Source organism: Arvicola amphibius, chromosome 4 (assembly GCF_903992535.2).
Source record: "Arvicola amphibius chromosome 4, mArvAmp1.2, whole genome shotgun sequence".
Taxonomy (NCBI): domain Eukaryota; kingdom Metazoa; phylum Chordata; class Mammalia; order Rodentia; family Cricetidae; genus Arvicola; species Arvicola amphibius.
In genome coordinates, this window is record NC_052050.1 from 98,513,623 (window position 1) to 98,534,228 (window position 20,606).

Consider the following 20,606-nt stretch of genomic DNA (forward strand, 5'->3'; position numbering starts at 1 on the left):
GTGTCAGAGAGATGGAGAGTCCAAGCTTAAGCTTGAATAAAGGCTCTTTGCTTTTCCATACAGGATTCAGTCTCCTAGTTTGTTTTCTGTGATCTGGGCATAACAAATTTAAAGTTCAGAAAGGCGCACTTTTAATAGCTGAGAGAGGAACTCATTGAGCTCAGGGAACAGAAATACTGGCAGCTTGACTCTTGCTTACTGATGTGATTTTCTTGCTAGGATAGGTAGGTGATCAAAGGCGGTGATTGATTTCTTGTTCCCATTTCTATCCTCAGTTTCCTGATATGATTTAATAAAAAAAAAACTATTGATGAATAGGTGTAATGGTCTGCTCTGTCCCTTTAAGAGACAAGCCACACCCACTCCCCAGTCCACCCAGCTTCCAGCCTGAGTCTCTTTCTTTTCCATCTCTCTTGAAGAGGAAATTTCTGTCTCTCCCTTCTCCCTACTTCTTCCCTTACGTTTCTCTCTCTCTCTCTCTCTCTCTCTCTCTCTCTGTTCTTCTCCCCTTCTTCCCTTCCCTTCCATAACCCAGCCTCACTCTGCATGGTGTGCCTATCTGTGTCTCTTGCCCACCACGTGGCTCCCTGCCCTGAACCAGCCACCTTCAGAGACCTACAGCGTGGTCTCATGGCGTGCCCATCTGTCTGTGGCTCCTCAGGGGACTGGCTGCCCCATCAAGGTCTCTCACCCACCACACCTGTCTGGGACTCCCTGCCTGGGACTCATGCCTGGGACTGCAGCCACTCAAGGAACTGTGCTGTCCCTGCCTGGGACTGGCTGCTCTCGGGACCCACTGCCCACTGCCTGCCTCCACTTCAGAGACCTGCTGCCCACCTGCAGCATGGTCTCAGGACCTGCTTCCCGCTGCAGCCACTTGGGGATTCACAGCATTTTACTTAATCCATTACAGTGGGTATGCACCGAGGACTTAAAGTAGAACCGATTGATTGGTTTTCATATGTAAAAGTTTAGATTTGTGATTCTTTTAAGATTTTTTTAAGATTACCTTTTGAGATAAATAATAAAAGGATTAATCTTTCCTTTATAACAGCAAAATGTAGCCTGCTAGTAAAAGAACTGGCTGAGAAAAATATCTTGCTTGCTTAGACTTTGTTAATCTAAAACAAATTGTTTGGTCTTGAATATATGGGTGTTCTTAGAGATAATTTGGTTTTTGACTGTAATATGTGAAGTGTTAATCATGTAAGGGATTTTACATGCAGGTTTTAACTTGTTTTCATTGGAATCATTCAGCTGAAAAATAGAATGTAACAACATTGCAATTTTCATATTGCTGAGAGATTTTGCTGTGGTAAATAAGCTGCAAAGGAAAAAATAAAGACAAGAAGGAGGAAAACATCAGGATAGAAGAACAGAAAAGAAAAAGTATAGAATAGGACAAAGCACCAGAAAGAATAATAAAATTCATAATTGAGCTTTGACCCTCAGAAAAGTCCTTGTGTGTCTGTCTGTGGTCTGTTGGAACCTCCAGCTCTCCCCTACAAGATCCAGAAAACCCTGTTCCAGTCTCTCTCCAAACCCTGCCCACTCAGAGAATCACCACCAGGAAAGGCACCCAAGGCCCAGTTCCACATTTTGGCAACTCTAAAGTTGCCAGTTGCCCGAATCACCACCGAAAGTGTTCAGCTTTTGAACATAGTTGGGCACAAACCCAGTTTGCAGAAGACATGTGATCACCCTTTGCCAATAACCTATAAAGTCTCCCTGCTTTCCTCTGTGGGAGCAGTTTCTCAGGCACTGATCTCTGAGACTGGAGATCCTACCTTGGAGTTGTTTAATCAAATAAACCTGTTGTTATGCTTTTTCCATTCATCTTGATCTGACTTACTGTGTCAATAGATAATAAACCTTTTATGAAGGGGGTTGATTTTTGAGACAGAATCTGGCTATATTGCCCTGGCTACCCTAAAAATCATTGTGTAGACCAGATTGATTTTGAACTTCTCTGGTCCTCCTGTCTCTGCCTCCCAAGTGCTATGATTTTAAGTGTGACTTTCTTGAGCTTTAGATTTGCACAGAGAAAGAACTGGGGTAAATAATTGAATTTCCTCTCTGTCATCATAAGATTTGATTTGATTGATCACCTCATTTCTGGTTAAAGTGTTATGGTAAAAATAAAACAGTGCCATTCTTCCCAGCACTCGGGAGGCAGAGGCAGGCGGATCTCTGAGTTCGAGGCCAGCCTGGTCTACAAGAGCTAGTTCCAGGAGAGGCTCTAGAAACTACAGGGAAACCCTGTCTCAAAAAACCAAAAAAAAAAAAAACAAAAAAAAACAAAAACAAAAAAACAGTGCCATTCCCCGAGTGGCTGCAGTGGGCAGCAGGCCATGAGGCCATGGCAGGCCATGAAGGCAGCAGGTCCCAGGCAGGGAGCCATGTTGTGGGTGAGAGACCTCGATGGAGCAGCCAGTTCCATGATGAACCATAGCCCTGGCGGGTGAGAGACAGACTGATATGCACACCACCCAGAGTGAGGTTGGATATTTATTTAGTGGGTTATGAAAGGGAAGGGGAGAGGGAGTAAGGGAAGGAGGGGGAAGAACAGAAAGCAACAGAGAGAGGGGAGGAAGGGAAAAAGTAGGGAGAATGGAGAGAGGCAGAAGCTGCCTTTTCCGTGGAGAGATGGAAAAGAGAGGGGACTCAGGTTGGAAGCTGAAGATCAGCTTGCCTCAGGAGGCTGGGAGGGAGTAGGCATGGCTTGTCTCTTAAAGGGACAGAGCAGACCGTTACAACCATACACTTCAGATACAGGATTCAGGTGACTGTATCTGACCTGAAAACTTCCTCCCTAAGGGTCACCTTTCACAGTACTAGTGCTATGTAAGCTGCCAAGAGGGGGAAGAAATTCCTACACCCACCTAGCTGTGATGCTATGAAGCACAACATGGCCAGCATGGCAAGACTTCTCTAAATGGGCAATAGTGGCATTCATAGCTTGGCAATAACCAACAGCTCAGTTCAGGACAGATCAGCCTTTCCATTTCAAATGGAAGGCACAGTCAAATGACTGCTGGGCTGTCTCTCGAGTGGCAGAGAAGAGCAGGCAGTGAGAGAAGCCTTGTTAGTTTTAAGGGGGTAGGTAGCAGCTGGAGGAGTACAGGTCACAACAGCCTGGGAATTAGTACAGACTGGGCTAATTAGGAATTAGTTGCCCTTGCCCAAGATAGTTTACCACTGGGGTAGTGTCTTAGTTAGGGTTTTATAGTTGTGAAGAGACACCATGACCACAACTCTTTAACTTTTTTTTTTTTTTTTTTTTTTTTTTGGTTTTTCGAGACAGGGTTTCTCTGTGGCTTTAGAGCCTGTCCTGGAACTAGCTCTTGTAGACCAGGCTGGTCTCGAACTCACAGAGATCCGCCTGCCTCTGCCTCCCGAGTGCTGGGATTAAAGGCGTGCGCCACCACCGCCCGGCTAACTCTTTAACTTTTATGAGCTGTGACAATGTGGAAAAGAAATAAGAACACAACTCCAACATCAACAAAACCTTTTATGTGGGTACTGTATAAATATGAGCTTGAGGTCAGAAGCCTTGGTCGGATTCTTCAACAGCCTTCACTCTCCTGAATTGCTAGGATTAGTTAGAGGCATAAGTAACTAATGGCTTTGATGTGTGATTTTTCTTTTTGTTTGTTTGAGACAGGGTTTCTCTGTAGCTTTGGAGCCTGCCCTTGAATTCACTCTGTAGCCCATGCTGGCCTCGAACTCATGGAGATTCACCTGTCTCTGCCTCCTGAGTGCTGGAATTAAAGGCATGCACCACCACTGCCCAGCAATTTTACTTTTTTGAAACAAGGTCTCTCACGTGTCCCAAGCTGGCCTGGAACTTGCTATGTGGCCATGAATGAGCTTGAACTTCTTTTAATGTATCCTCTACCTCTCAAGTGTTAGGATTATGAACGAGAGTCACCACGGGACATGACACGCTATTTCCTAACTCTTTTCATGTCTGCAATCCTTTTATCTGTCCATGATCCACAACTAGTAATTCGAAAGTTGAGCACTTCCGTCCTGTACAACGGCATGTGTAGTTTCTGGATCCCGAGCTCCTGCGGCATTAAGAGTTCCAACTGCCATCCTGGGCAGACTAGCAAGCAGTGGCATTCTGCTGAGCATCCACCCGACTGACACAAAGACTCAACCCGTCCTAACCCAGGGTTCTCCCGGCCTGAAGCCGACGCTGCAGGCTATGCGCACTCTGCGCGCCTGCGTACTTACATTCAACGCCTCTTCCTGGCCACGAGGCCTGATGTCATTTCCGGTGGCCGCCATTATCCTAACTGCCGGAGTCCTTTGGGCACCGCTTCTGGTGTGCTGTCCGGGGGCTCTCATTGTGTGGTCTGGGGCTCCCGTTGTACGTCCGGGGCTCCCGTTGTATAGCACTCGCAGGTAGGTGGGGTGGACTCGGCTGTTGTGTGGTGTCGCAGGCCTCGGCCTGGGCCACACCTGCGCCACTGCCGCCCGCGTGTGACCCGTGTGTGGCCTGTGCCTCCCTACTCCTAGGAAAACTCTTTGTCATACCCCCGTCTTTTTCTAGGAAACCCAGCAGAGTCGGGCGCTCAGTTTGTTGTGTCTCTACCTGTACACTCAGCGGAGGTAAGAGGAAGCACTATTTCTCAATTAATTGTTTTAAAAAAAACCACAAGTTCCTTTTAGTTCATTGTAACTCATTGTGCAAAATATGTAGGTTTGATTAACATGGTTGTACTTTTATTTCCTGAGTTCAGGTTGTAGCCCCCTTCCCTTTCCGCCCTCCTTCGTTTCCCTTTCAAATGGTACCAATTCCTGCTCATCCACTTCTGCAATGCTACAATTACAAATCCTGCCACGGCTGCTTTACACAATGCTGGGCTTGGACCTAGGGCTGCCCGTATGCCATCCGGCTATCCACCTGAGCTACATCCCCAGCCCTGCAGCCCCTTTTGGATTGGTTTTACAGATGGAAACAGTGATAGTCCCGTGTTCTTTATTAGAAAGTCTCTTCTTTGATAGTTATAGTGTTTGGGGCTTTGCACCTGGTTTAGAAATCTAGTTAAAAGTTTATGAACAATTCAGGATATCGTATCTTCCCATAGGGCCAGAGGTGTGACTCGGGTCCTGTCCCTGGGGCCCCTGACTCCAGTGTTCTCCAGAGTTTGTTAATACCTAACTAGTTGGCAGCCTCATCTTTGAAAGATGTGATATAGGAAGATGGACACTCTGGGTGATCACCATGCCTTTGGGATCAGCAGGAGTCTGATCCCACAGTAGAAGAAACAAGATACAAGTCAGAGATGACAACTCTTCATAGTTTTGATACGTAGTAGGATCGGTCAAGTGGCTGAAACGGTCATTCCCATTGGTCAGATAAAATATTAAGGAACACATTTGAGAGCTGCTAGAGGCTTACAGAGCTGAGCAAACCAACAGAGGCATAGAAGGTGGGATGGAGGACAAGGCTGGAGTTCCCATCAGTCCTATGTGCTTGGTGGTCAGATGACTTGTCACTGGTACTGGTACCATGGCGGTGTTGAGTCTTGTTTGTTTGTTTGTTTGTTTGTTTTTTGTTTTTTGTTTTTGTTTTTCGAGACAGGGTTTCCCTGTAGTTTCTAGAGCCTGTCCTGGAACTAGCTCTTGTAGACCAGGCTGGCCTCGAACTCAGAGATCCGCCTGCCTCTGCCTCCCGAGTGCTGGGATTAAAGGCGTGCGCCACCACCGCCCGGCTGCGGTGTTGAGTCTTAATGGGATCCAATAGAAGGCTTTTGTCGATCTCATGTGTCCAGTATGTTTGGGGTCTGTTTTTCATTTGCTTTGTTTTGTTTTTGAGAAGGTTTTATTACGCCCTCGTGCACATATGGTTCCAATGTGCTTTGTTTCCTTTTGAATAGTTTTATCAGTTTGAGCTTCTTGGTAGGTGGTATCTTTGTGTCCAAAGGAGATGCCTCTGAGGCTGCAGTCAGATGGAATCTCTCAAGGCAAGGAACAAGCTGAAAATCACTGTTTTACATGAACTGGAATAACAGACAGCATATAAACTGTCTTCCATGGGGAGGCAAGAAGATCCCTAGTTAAAGGCTACCTGCTTAGAGAATTTGAGGTCATACCAGCTTTATGAGCCCCTCTCACAAGCAATCCTAAACAGTAAGAGTGATACAGTGACTAAATTTATGTTTGTTTCAAAATATACCCTTGAGCCAGGCATAGTGGCATATGCTTTTAATCTCACCTATCAGTCAGAAGGCAGAAAGCAGGCAGATGTCTCTGAGTTCAATGCCAGCCTGGTCTGCATACTTAGCAAGTTCCAGGCTAGCCAGTGCTATATAGTAAGAGTCTCTCATATACTTCTACCTCCCAAGGGCTGTGATTAAATATAGGCACTATACACCAAGCTCTTAATCCCACTTAATCCTTCTGTTTTTTGCTTTTTTTTTTTTCCTTACTCGAGTCTCATGTAGCTCAGCCTGACCTGGAGCTCCTGATCTTCCTGACTCTACTTTCCATGTGCTGGGATTACAGACTTTAGATACCAAATCAGCATAGGAAATAATATTTAGATGGTGTCTTAGTCACTGTTCTGTAACTATGATGAGACACTGTGACCGAGGCAGCAGTTACAAAGGAAAGCATTTAATTGGTGGTTTGCATAATTGGTGGTTTCAGAGGCTTAGTCCATTATCATCACGGCAGGGAGCATGGCAGTGTGCAGGCAGGAGCTGGAGAAGTGGTTGAGGGCTATAACCTGATCCGCAGGAGGTGGGGTGGGGGATGGGGGGATAAAGGGGGAAGGGGAAAGACTGGGTTTTTGAAAACTCAGACTACCCCCAGTGATACACTTCCTCCACCAAGACCACACACTTCCTAATCTTTTAAAATAGTGCCACCCCCTGGTGACTAAGCATTCAGTTAGATGAGCCTGTGGGGGGAGGGGAACATTCTTAGTCAAACCACTTCAGATGGCAGTCACATTAGGGGAGTCTGTGGTCAGTTGTAAGTCGTTTTTCCCCCAGTGGTAAAAGCTGGGAAATGCATACAAGTTTTCAAAGATAAAATACGTCATGTTCAATGTATGGGGAAAGTTATTTGTGTGAAGAGACCTTTGTGATGGAGAATTTCAGCTGTTCTGTCTCCTTTAACTTTTATTTTTAGATTTATTTTTGTGTGTATGAGTGCTTGTATGTATGTATGTGTACCATGTGTGTGCCTGGTCCCCACATAGGTTAGAAGAGGGCATTGATCCCTTGAAACTGACGTTACAGGTGTGTGTCGGCTGCTGTGAACTGACACACACGCTAGGAACCGCACTGGGTCCTCTGGAAGAATACATACGCTCATCTCCAGCTCTCTGTCTCTATTTTTAAACTGCCCTTTACATTAGTAAAATATTTTTTTCTTTTGATAACAAAAGAAATGCTCTCTTTCTCACTTTCTTTTTTCCAAGTCAGGGTCTAACTTTGTCTCACTGGCTAGATGACTGAGATCTTGCTGTATAGACCATGCTGGACTTGAACTTGGTAGAAATTGAACTGTTGCCATGACTATCTCCTCAATACTGGGATTGACAATATACACTATCATGTCTGGCTCATCTTTGCATTTTGTAGCAGACTTGAAGTATTCAAATTAAATTAAATGATTGTATTATCAAAATAGGGTTTTTTATTTTGTTTTTCGTTTGTTTTTGATCTAGCTAAATATTTTTAAAACTATTTTTGGTGCAAGAAATTTAAAAAAAAGATAGTTGATAATTTTAGCAAAAGAATTTAAATTTCCAGCAAACATTTGTACCCACATGTGCATGGCACTGCTGTTTGAGGAAGGATTTAAAATGTCATAAAAATGTGGTTACAAATCTTTAACCCATGAGGCATGAGACTATTACTTAGGTCAGTCTTAACACAATATATTTCTGCCAACTCTTTGATCCAGGAAGAAAAATTACTTAGTGAAACCTTTTCCCAATTATTAAATTCTTTGATGGAATGAATCAGCTAATTGAGCAGCTTCTTTCCCTTCCCTACACTCTGTTTTGTTTTTCTGGTGGGTTTTTGTTTTGTTTTTGTTTTGTTATTTTTAGACAGGGTCAAGTATAGTTCAGGTTAACCTTGAGAACTGTATGTTCAATTATTGATTGAATTCTTAGTGGAATTTTTTGGTGCTTAACCCCGTTTCTAGATCAACTGTTGTGATTGTTTCACTTGCTTTTCCTCTTGAATGCCTCTTTCATCGTTTTTTGTTTTGTTTCAAAACAGGTTTCTTTTCTTAACAACTCTTGCTGTCCTGGAACCTGCCTTGTAGACCAGGCTGGCCTCGAACTCACAGAGATTCTGCCTCTGCCTCCCGAGTGCTGGGATTAAAGGCGTGCGCCACCATTCCCAGGTACCATCATCCATTTTTGTTAATGACTACAAGTTTTTGCCTTTCTCTCTCATACAGTGTGTGCCTGTCTGACTTTTTTCTTCACCATGGCTTCTCACAAGACATTCAGGATCAAGCGAGTCCTGGCTAAGAAACAAAAGCAAAATCGCCCCATTCCACAGTGGATTCAGATGAGAACTGGCAATAAAATCATGTACAACTCCAAGAGGAGACACTGGAGACGAACCAAACTGGGTCTATAAGGAACCATGTGTATTGATGCTGTTTGAAGGTCACCACTAACTTACTGCATCAAGTTTAAAACCTTACCATTGTCTGGATATCTGAGTGTGTTTATTGGGGATGTGAGTTTTTTCTTTGTTTCTGTACTCTGGTAGGTTCATTCAATAGTTCAGTAATAAATATGTGAAACCTTTTGTTTGGTAGAAAAATATTTGCTTGTGTCTTACAACTTACTTTGCTTGGTGGTTCTGGGGGTCAAACCAGGACTTTGGCATAATAGAGAAATAGTCTATCATTGAACTACATCTCTAGCTCTTGTTTGGGAAGTTGAGTGTTGAGACCTGTCCAGACTTTCTTCAAACTCATGATCCTTCTTCCTCAGCCGTCTGAGTGCTCTGAGGACTCTAGCAAGACTAAGTGACAGAAGCTGTAGAAACTTTTTATCGAGATGCATTTTGTCAGTCATTTCACATGGGTGTTGAAATTAGATGTTTTTTTAACCAATAATTGCTCTCTGATCCTTAATATGTGTCTCATTTAGCAAATGATATAAAGTGGCTGTTGTCACATCTTTATTCCCAGCACACAGGAGGCAGAGGCAGGCAGATCTCAGTGAGTTCAAGGCTAGCCTGGCCTACAAAGCCAGTTCTGGGCCAGCCAGGGCTACAAATGAAAATGAGGCTGTCTCTGAAACTGGACCTAAATCCCTTAGCACATTTCTGAGTTTCCCTGCTCTGTAAGTGGTTTCCACTGCTTCCAGTGCTCTTCAATGCCTCAGTGATTTTCGCAGTTTTCCCCAGGTGGTTGCCGGTGGAAGCACTGGCCCGCCATGATCTGCAGCGTTTGGCCCACTGTATCCTAGAAGGCTTTCTGGTGCCTATGCATTGCCTCTGTTATACAGGTGCAGACTGAGTGTATATATAAGGATTAATGACCTAAATGCCTCTGGACTGAGAATCTGGACACAGTGGTTGACTGACACCTGTGGGTGCTTCTGACGTGGGAGTCACACACAAAACCTGGTTATTGTCACTTCCAGACTGCAGGGAACTGACCTTTGGCCCTCATCCTTCCCTACAGGTTCTCCTTTTTTGTCCTGTTAGGAGACCACTGAGATCTGAATAAGTCAAATGATATGGAGTCTTGACCTCCCAATTTGTTTGAGCTTTTAAAGGCAAAACCTCAGTCGTATGACATACTCAGAAAAACAGCTGTGGATGTCTGCCACAAGCAAGCATTGTTTACAGAAGCAGAACAATAGCAGGCCATCAGGCTGGTCTCGAAACCTTTAGGTCAGGGACATTGTACAGAAATTTATGACTAGTCTATGTGACCAGTGACCAATTTACACAAGATAATTTTTGTTTTTTAAAAAATGTTTTGACAAGACACCATAACTATAGTTGACTAACCCTCACACTATTCTAAGTGTTGCCAGTTGGATGCTATTCTGGCAATTGAGAGAAAATGAATACCACACTCACTCTTAAGTGTAGTTGCTTACAGCCCTGCTCCTGGGCAAGGTTTCCCCAATGTAAGGACTCTATCCTGGCAGGGGAGGGTTTCCCCTGGTTGGGTCCCCCAAGTGTAACAACTCTTAAGAAACTTTCCCTAGTGAACATGTTAGAATCCTGCTCCACTCTCCTTGTCATGCTCAGCCCAGGCTCCTTCCCTGCCCCAGCAAAAGAAGGTCTCAGTTAAACCTCATTCAAGAAATGTATTGGGAGAGAGGAATCCAGGAGAGTTGAGTGATTGCCTCTGCCAGGGTGGAAAAAGGCAGCAGCAAACTGAACAGGCACAGGGCTTATATAGGGCTTCTTAGGGGTGGAGTTTTCAGGGCTTATATAGGGCTTCTTAGGGGTGGAGTTTTAACGGTGAAGATTTCCAGAATGGGAATTGATCAGATTTCAATCCCCTTGATCTTGGGCAAGCTCAGATTGGCTAGATTTCCTGCTCGGGGATTGTTTGGTTTTGTGCTCCTTTGGACAAGTGCAGGTTTGGCTCTGGTTTCAGGGCTGAAGTGTTTCTTTCACTGGTCCTTTTTAGCCTTTTGGCCCCAGTTTCAGGGCCAGGGTGTTTTTCTCTCACTGGCTCTGGCTACAGGGCTAAAGAATGTTTCTTTAGCTCTGGTTAGAGTGTGTTCCTTTGGCTGGCCCTTTTCCCCTACACTACATAACCGCAAGAACCCTATGCCATGTATGTACTCCCTCTCCTATCGAATGACTGCAACTCAGAGTTGTTCTGATTGAAGGAAGATTCTGCTTCTGGAGATGCTTCTCTTCGGTTCCCAAGTTGCCTCCATCAACCCCACAATTACAAACAAGCATGTCCTATTATAATAAAAGTTTTATTTATCAAAATAGGTGGTCAGCCCTGGACTGTATTTTACAACATGGAAGACCTTACCAATCTTTTATACCTTCCTGTCAATACTATAGCTACAAATATTCTCCATCTGGCCAGTCTCCCTGTACCCATTGTTCTCCACGTGCCTGTTCCCAAAGTTGCTTATAAAATAATCACTCTGAGGCTTAATATTAATTACATATTCTTTGGAGTATTTGCTCGGGCTTCTTACTAACTCTTAACATCTTAAATTCACCCATTTCTATTATTTTATATTTTACCACAAGGCTTGTGCTTCTTGGGCAGCTTCATGGCTTCTGTCTTACTCTGCTTTCTTCCTGCACTGTTTAGTTTTCCAGCCCACCTATATTCTGCCCTGCCATAGGCCAAAGCAGCTTCTTTTACTAATCTTTGGTAATAAAACATAGTCACAGCAGACAGAGGGGAAATCCCCTCATTACAATATTTCCTAAATTGTGTCCTTTGGTTTAAATACTGCCTATCAAGAATTTCATCACAAAAAAAGAATTTCATCACAAGCAATTCTAATAGCCAGTTACCTGATATGAGCTTTTCCCAAGGAGATGTAAACAAAAGCCTTCTCACTCTACACAGGGCACCAGCAGCGAAAACAAACATCCCCTTAGTTGGAATTACTTACAGAAGCACATGCGACTTTGAGGCATCTACACCACTAAAGAAAACAAAACCAAACCACCTGTCAACTGTCAACTGTCAAGATTCTTACAGTAGGGAGGGGCCGTCTAAGATCTCCCTGCCCCCACCAACTGTTAATTAACTGCCATATATCTTCTGGAAGGGAAGGGGCCTCAGGAGTCGCTCTTCCTGGTCAACTGTTAACTGTGTCTTGAGAAGGAGTTTGGCCTTGTGAACTGGCCCCACGTCATACAGGCTTTTCTGCATGGCTACAGTCATGTCAGACCTGGAGGACAGTATATGGAATAGTAAAAAGTTAACCATTTTGCTGTTACAGAGATCCATTATGGCAAGTTATTAAATAAAGGCTTGTATTTCTGGATATACCTGGTTTATCTAGGGCAAGTGTTCAGATCAGTCTATCCCTTTGATAAAAAGACAGTTAGCTTTACTTAGCTGCTTAGAATTCTGTCAGTCAATACACCCCAAAGAGCGCTACTGGATGGCTCTGAGTAAAGAAAGGCACGTATTTCAAAGCCTGCTGACTGGAACTGGATCCCTAAAACTCACTCTACAAAACCATTCTCTGACTTTACCTCCTTCCACTACCTCACAAAAATAAAAGTTCCCCATAAAAATAGGACATATGTATATACACAATTAAATATACTACATATTATATATTTATATACTACATAAATTATATATTTATATACATATGTATTATATACATAATACATATTATATATTTATATATGAAGAGATTTAGAAATAATTGGCTCATGTGGTTATGGGGGCTGTCAAATTTGAAATGTTGAGAACCATATACAGATTCAAACAAATGGATGCTGTGAGCTGGGTGTAGTGGCTGGCGCACACCTTTACAGAGATGGATGGATCTCTGTGAATTTGAGGCCAGCCTGGTCTACACAATGAGCTCCAAGACAGTTTGAGCTACACAATGAGACCCTGATTTAAAAAAACAAACAAAAACAAAAACAAAAAAAAAAAAACACGACTAAAATACAAAACCCAAAATGGATGCTGTGGTCTTGTGAACTTTATACAGCAGCCTAGCAACTTGGAAACTCAGCAAAATATAGAAGCCGAAGTCCCACTCCTGTGAGAGGAGACTGCTCGTTCGTTTCCTGGCCACCCGGCCCACAAATAATCACAGAGAAACTATGTTAATTACAACACTGGACAATAGCTTGTGCATATTTCTAGCTAACTTGTACATCTTAAATTAACCCATTTCTATTAATCTGTGAATCACCACGAGGGCTGTGGCCTATGGGTAAGGTTCTGGCTGGCGTCTTTCTCCTTCAGCAGCTACATGGCATCTCTTTGACTCTACCTACTCTCTCTCCATATCTCTGTTCAGATTTCCTGGCTGGCTTTACTCTACTAAGCCATTGGCCAAAACAGCTTTTTTTTATTTCTTTTTTTAAAATTTTTTTCTCATTTTTTATTAAAAATTTTCATCTCCTCCCCTCCTCCCCCTCCCCTCCCTTCCCCTTCATCCATACCCCCACTCCCTCCCTCTCCAGGCCAAAGAGCCATCAGGGTTCCCTTCACTATGTTAAGTCCAAGGTCCTCCCAACTCCCCCCAGGTCCAGGAAGGTGAGCATCCAAACTGACAAGGCTCACACAGAGCCCGTCCATGCCGTAGAATCAAAGCCCATCGCCATTGTCCTTGGCTTCTCAGTCAGCCTCCACCATCAGCCACATTCAGAGAGTCTGGTTTGATCGCATGTTCCATCAGTCCCATTCCAACTGGTCTTGGTGATCTCCCATTAGTTCTGTCCCACTGTCTCAGTGGGTGAACGCACCCCTCACGGTCCTGACTTTCTTTGCTCATGTTCTCCCTCCTTCTGCTCCTCATCAGGACCTTGAGAGTTCAGTCCGGTGCTCCAATGTGGGGCTCTGTCTCTATCTCCATCCATCGCTAGATGAAGGTTCTATGGTGATATGCAAGATATTCATCAGTATGGCTATAGGATCTGGCCTTTTCCGGCTCCCTCTCCTCAGCTGCCCAAGGAAGTAGCTGGGGGCATCTCCCTGGATACCTGGGAACCCCTCTAGAGTCAAGTCTCTTGACAACGCTAAAATGGCTCCCTTAATTAAGATCTATGTTTCCCTGCTCCCAAATCCACCCTTCCTATATCCCAACCATCCCATTCCCCCAAGCTCTCCCCATCCTCCCCTTCACACTTTTCTCTCCCCATCTCCCCTTGCCCCCATCTCACCCTGCCCCCAAGTTCCCAATTTTTGCCCGGCAATCTTGTCTACTTCCAATATCCAGGAGGATAACTATATGTTTTTTGGGGGGGGTCCACCTTCTAATTATCTTCTTTAGGATCACGAATTATAGGCTCGATGTCCTTTATTTATGGCTAGAAACCGATTATGAGTGAGTAAATCCCATGTTCATCTTTTTGGGTCTGGGTTACCTCACTCAGAATAGTGTTTTCTATTTCCATCCATTTGCATGCAAAATTCAAGATGTCATTGTTTTTATCGCTGAGTAGTACTCTAATATGTATATATTCCATAGTTTCTTCATCCATTCTTCCACTGAAGGGCATCTTGGTTGTTTCCAGGTTCTGGCTATTACAAATAATGCTGCTATGAACATAGTTGAACAAATACTTTTGTAGTATGATTGGGCATCTCTTGGGTAAATTCCCAAGAGTGGAATTTTCCAAAGTGGTTGCACAAGTTTGCATTCCCACCAGCAATGGATGAGTGTACCCCTTACCCCACAACCTCTCTAGCAAAGGCTATCATTGGTGTTTTTGATCTTAGCCAATCTGACAGGTGTAAAATGGTATCTCAAAGTTGTTTTGATTTGCATTGCTAAGGAGGTTGAGCATGACCTTAAGTGTCTTTTGGCCATTTGAACTTCTGCTGCAAAACAGCTTCTTTTATAACCAATGGTAATAAGACAGAGGAGAATCCCATATCGCACTCCTCTGGGGAAACTGTTTCTGTCCTGAAGGCCTTGAATTGATTGGTTGAGGGTCACCCACATTATTGATGATCACCTTTTTGATGTCAGAAGAGATGATGACCATAGGTTGGTTGTAAGTCTATATAATGCTTCCACAGTAGTATCTGGACACTATAATCTTGTTAGCATAAAATTAACCATAAGTCATACTTTATTTCTATCCTATCATTTAATGTATTATTCATACAAGCCATTGTAAGCTGGTAACATAAGTTACTGCTGGAACATGAAATTATAATTTATTATAATAATAATAATAATCATATATTGTGTTAGTCACTGTTCAGTTGCTGTGAAAAAGACAACATGACGAAGGCAACTCTTACAAAAGGAAGCATTTAATTGGGGGCTTACTTACAGTTTCAGAGGGTGAGTCCATGATCATCATGGGAAGAGAGAGTTTTATATCCTGATCCACAGGCAGACAACAGACCTGGGTCTGCCATCGGCTTTTGGAATATCAAAGCCCACCTCCAGTGACACACTTCCTTCGGTAAGGCCACACCTCTTACCTATCAAAATACACTTCTAAACCTATCAAAATATTCCACTCCCTGGTGACTAAATCATTCAACTATATGAGGGCATTCTTAAACCACCACACCTTTTTCTGTTTTATCACTTAATGCTGAATTAATTACAGTCTGTAGAGCTGTACATGGGTGTTGGGAAGTAACTAAGGTCCTTTGGAAGGGCAATAGAACTTTACTGAACATCAGTTATGTATGGGATAACGGAAACAGGTACCCTGTAGGGGATAATGGAAGTAGACATGGCTGTAAGAGGGTGGTGGTAATACTCATATTTGTAATAGCTGAGCTGCAGCTCAGTCTTTTGAGTCTTTGCAGTTATGTTCAGTGAGTCTCTGAGGGATTCTCAGATTTATTGCTTATTCTGGTAGGGTGGGGCCTAGTAAATCTGGTCAGTTTCAGGGACTTCCTGAAACTATTTGATTTGTTTACCTTCCTGTTTAATGAGCTTCTCTACAGGACAGAATCTTTCAATATCTGAGGTAACTCTTATACAACAACATGGCAGCAGGCCACAAGGGCATGTCCCTTCCCCAAGAGGACAGTGTTAAGCACCAGGCTTCACCAAATGTGACTCTGCTTAGCATGACAGATATTTGGGAGAATATAGAGAGCCTAAGTAAAAGATGAGGGCGCTAGGACTATGGCCAGCCTGTCTACAGAGACTCTGAAGCTACAGTCTTTGATTCTCTCACCACATGAAGCTATGGAACCCAAGAAATTAGAACCTCAGGAATGTGCTGGTATAGAAACAACTGAAGCTCTGGGGGCATCCAGAAAAGGAGCTTGTCTCCTGAAGAAACACAGTTGTCAAATGCTCTTCCAGCAGTCATTGGAGCTGAGACTACCATGGGCAGGACCACACCGTGGCCAGAATGTTTCTGTTTAACTCTATGGAGAGACTAGCAGTTAGGTAGACTCCCTGATAGGCAGGCAGATAGGGTGACAGGCCATGACTAAGTAATAAAGGTAGAGAATTTCCAAGATGGCCTGGGACACGCTTCCTAAGGTTTTTCTCAGGGAAAAGGCAGTGAGAAGAAAAGGGCCTGCTCAGCAATACACAGCTAGGGGAGACAATAAGATAAATACAAGGACCCAGCATGTCCTGGACAGACTCCCAACTTGAGGTTTCCTCTTTCATCCTGACAGGAGATCAGCCTCTGGCTTTCCTTCCTTCCTTCCTCCCTCCCTCCCTTTCTTCCTTCCTTTCTTTCTTTCTTAAGATTTGTTTGTTTATTATGCATATACTGTTCTGTCTGCATGTATGCCTGCAGGCCAGAAGAGGGCACCAGATCTCATTACAGATGGTTGTGAGCACCCATGTGGTTGCTGGGAATTGAACTCAGGACCTCTGGAAGAGCTCTTAACTGCTGAGTCATCTCTCCAAGCCCCCTCTGGCTTTCTTATATATTGATTTATTGTTTTTCCAAGACAGTCAATTCCTTGCTTATCTCACAGACCAAGCTGAGCTAACAGCCACATCCTCATTATATCCTGAAGACTGGCTTGGGGAAGTCTCAGAATCTGTCCCTCCTCCCAGTGTGGCCATATTGAATAAATATTTTTCTGTTTTTCCTATAAGTATTTGGCTCATTGAGGATGAGTGGCCAAACCTGGCTTGTTGCAGCACACACAATGGTCCCTAAGTCCTTTATAGCAGGGCCATATTTTTTTAAAAAAATATATATGTATTTAAATATGTGTCTGTCCATGAATTTATGTACATCACATGCAGGCAAATGACCTCAGAAGCCAGAGGGTGTTGAATCCCTTGTAATTGGAATTAAAGGCAGTTGTGAGCCTGTTGTGGGGTGCTGGATGTGAATTCTCTGCATGAGGGCACGTGCTCTAAACCTCTGAGTATCTCTTCGGCCCACAGGACCACTCGACGTGGCAAACTTTAAGGGGGTTACATCTGAAAATTCAGTAATGAAGAGACATATTACTGTAAAGCGATGTTTACTTATTTATTTAGAGATTGGTGGGCCTGGAGTTCATTCAGGTTTGCCTTTATCCTCGCACAGATCCACCAGCTCCTGCCTCAGGCTTGCTGGGATTAAGGGAGTGGGTTAGGGTAGAGTGCAAACAACAGACATTTCCATACTGCCAGGCTGTGGGCAACCTGTGGAGGAGGAATGGCGGCGAGATGGTCTTTCTCCACCTCAGCAACGCAGCCTAGCTGCTCAAGGACATTTTGCAAACAGCCCCTATTGGCCAAGAGACCTTCTGTGTCCAGAGCACATCTGGTGATAGTGATGAGAAATACTATTTTTCTTGGTTTCTCAGCCCCTTCTCTTTAGAGGCTCCACAGGACTCCGGTAAAGGTCACTGGCCGAACGTCATTCCGGGTTCTAACCCAGCAGATTTTTCACAATTGGAATCTAAAACCCCTTTTCTCCGGGGTTTGTTTCTGCGAACAAAGTCTTATTAGTAATAGTTTCCTAAACACCATCCAAATCTGGCCAGTCCGCCCGCCCTCCCGCCCACGCCGGCCGGCTCTCCAGCTCGCCCGCTCGTCCGCTCGCCCCACGGGCCCCTCAGGGAGCCCGGGGCGCGCCTCCAGTCGGTTTATTTTTCCCTCAGCCGCTGTGTTCCCCGCCCATCGTCGCCCCGATTGGCTGCGCTCTCTGCCCTTCGCGCTCCCATTGGCTGGCGGCGGCCCGGGACGGAGGGAGGGAGATTTAGTCTGGCTGCAGCCGGTCGGCGGGTCATTTCGTCTGAGGTGCTGGTCAGCTGCTTTGTGAGGGCGGCCACGAGCGGCGCGGCGCCAGGTAGGTCGCGGGCGGCGGTGGCTCCGTGCGGGCCGCGGGCGGACGGGCGGGCGGCGGTTGGAGGAGCGGCCGGCTTCATGGCGGCGCGTGAACCCCAGGCCGGACCCGACCCGGAGCGAACGGGTCGGCCCCGGGCGGAGGAGCCCGGAGCGCCGCCGACGGCGGGTGGGGAAGGGTCGCCGCGGCCTGGCGGGACTGCCTGCGTCGGGAGCCTGCACGCCTCGCGTCCGGCAGGTGAGCGGTGGGTGCAGCCGCTGCCAACGTCTGCAGCCGCTCGTCGGGTGCAGAGATGGAGACGCAGGTGCCACCGCTGAGCCTGGCGCCGGGAGCTCGCTGTTCCGGGTGTGTGGGGTACCTGAGGAAAGATGCCGCCCCTAGTGGGTCGCGGCGTGGAGGCCTTTGTTCACCTCAGGCTGGGCTGTCTGGTCGTGGTGAAGCCCACGGGCTGTTCTGTCTCCTAACCATTAGGTTAAGGACACATGGCTTAGGAATCCAGGGTTTCCTAAGGAATACAGGGTTTGGAGACCTGTAACCAGTTTAGCCCAGATAACTTTCGCCACGAGTCGGCTGCGACGTTCAGCGGAACCTGATCTCCATTCAGGTAGAGGTCGATTTATCTATCTATCTATCTATCTATCTATCTATCTATCTATCTATCTATCTATCTATCTATCTATCATCTATTTGTGGTGCCTGAAAAAGAAAAAAATTAACAATCGTTTATTCTCCCTCATCTTTTTCCAGTTTGGCAAACAAGTTAAAGAATGTGCTTCAGCAAAGGAAACAATGGCCTCTCTCTGTTTAAAATTCTTAAGAAAACTGACCTCTGTCTGGTGTGGGACTTGATTTAGATCCTAGTACTTGGGAAGCAGAGGCAGGATGACTCTCGTGAGTTTCAAGGCCAGCCAGTGAGACCCTGTCTTAATAAATGAATAAATAAAATACGAAAAGGGAATTAAATGAAGATTCATTAAATAACTGAATTTAAGTCTTCTGAATGTTGCCTTTTAAATTATCTTGCTTATCCCTCAACTTTTTTAGAAAGGTTGAATCTAACCTTAATCAAATTAGTCTCCATAACAGTTTAGATAGATCAGCTATATCCTAAGATTAACTTCTACCACAGCAGAAATATGTAAGCAGTGCATTAAAAAAAATATGTAGCAGCTAATGCAATCTAGCTAACTCTTAAATTTTTTTGGCTTTGCGTGACCCTGTACTTAATGTCAGTCTTGAATTCCACTATATTTCCTTACTACTTAATATTTTGAATTTTGTTATGAAACGTAACAGCCCCTTGATCTGTTTGTGTTTATACCATAGTTCTCTGTAATATTCATAACAATAAACTTATATTTGTGTGGGAATTATATCCATAGACTGGGTTCTGTGGATCAGGCTTTCATGGCAAGTTTTTTACCTACTGAGTTATGTTATTCTCTGAGAGTTAAGCCGGGACCCATACTGTAACATACATAGCAATAGACTTGGATAATTCTTTTTTATCTTTAAGTATAGGTAAACCATTCTGCATTTAAACAATGTGTAAAGAGAAAACAATGAGTTTTACAGCATTAAGGGCTGTGTTGTGGGTGAGCTAGTAGGATCACAATTTAAAGGCCTGCCTGGGAATTACGGAGTTGGTTCAAGGACAGCTTGGGAGTCATAGTGAGGCCTTTTCTCAGACTAGAAAAAGAGCCGAGGATGTAGCTTAGTGCTAGCATAAATGAGACCATGGATTCAATACCCAGTATATAAAAAAGAAGATAATCAGATACAGTTTTAAATTTTGAATCTGAGCAGTTACAAATGTGAGCGTGGCTTATGGCTCTAAATCTAGCCACCAGCTGGATAGAGCCCTCATACTTCTAAGTGTAATTTCCATTAGTGTACCTCTAACTGAGACACTGCTCTGCTCAGTGCTTGTGAAAAAGCTCTAGATAGCCATGGTAAATTGTTAAAGACTGTTGTAGTACTCCATTTCTTTTTTCTCCTATCAACCAAAGGTAGGAAAGAAAAATTGGTTTTAATTTTGGACCCTGTGTGGTGTTGCATACTTTTCATTCTAGCACTTGGGAGGCAGAGGCAGATATATCTCTTGAGTTCCAAGCAGGCCTGGTCTACTTATCAAGTTCCAGGCCAGCCAGGGATACATAGTAAGATGTTGTTTCAAAAGCATACAAAAAAACCTCCAAATAATGTGATTATGTGGTGACTTATGCCTCTAATACCAGGACTTAGGTGGTTGTACCAGAACTGCTACAAGTTCTATGGTAGTCTTGCATACATGAATTCTTATCTCATAAAAAGATAAGATACAGGAACAAAACAAAACTCATGAGCCTCTCTGTGATACTCAGAAGTATCTTATTACTTCTAAGTATCATAAGAATACATAAGAAGTATTCTGTTATCCTGCCTCTTTCCTGAGTGTTGGGATTGCAAGTCAGCAGTGGTCTTATACGTACCCCAAACTCTTTACTGGGAAAGATGTGGATGTGAAACCTATAGGTATATGAAGGGTCAATTGTATGAGAAATAAAATAGATAGAGCTGAAATTGTAGCTCAAGAAATGTGCATGGCAATTTGCTTAGAATTGCAGATTTGCCAAGAGGTGGTGGCAAAACCCAGGCAGAGGCAAGTGGTTCTCTGTGAGAGTGGGGCCATCCTGGTCTATAGAGTGAGTTCTA

General features: G+C 44.3%; 1 protein-coding gene across 1 annotated transcript; it reads left to right on the plus strand.

Annotated features, from left to right (window-relative positions):
* Window positions 1-8,462: 8,462 nt before the first annotated feature.
* LOC119813611 (60S ribosomal protein L39-like) lies at window positions 8,463-8,618 on the plus strand. The gene has a single exon (XM_038328990.1). It carries the CDS (start codon window positions 8,463-8,465, stop codon window positions 8,616-8,618), a length of 156 nt encoding a protein of 51 aa, XP_038184918.1.
* The last annotated feature ends 11,988 nt before the right edge of the window (window positions 8,619-20,606 follow it).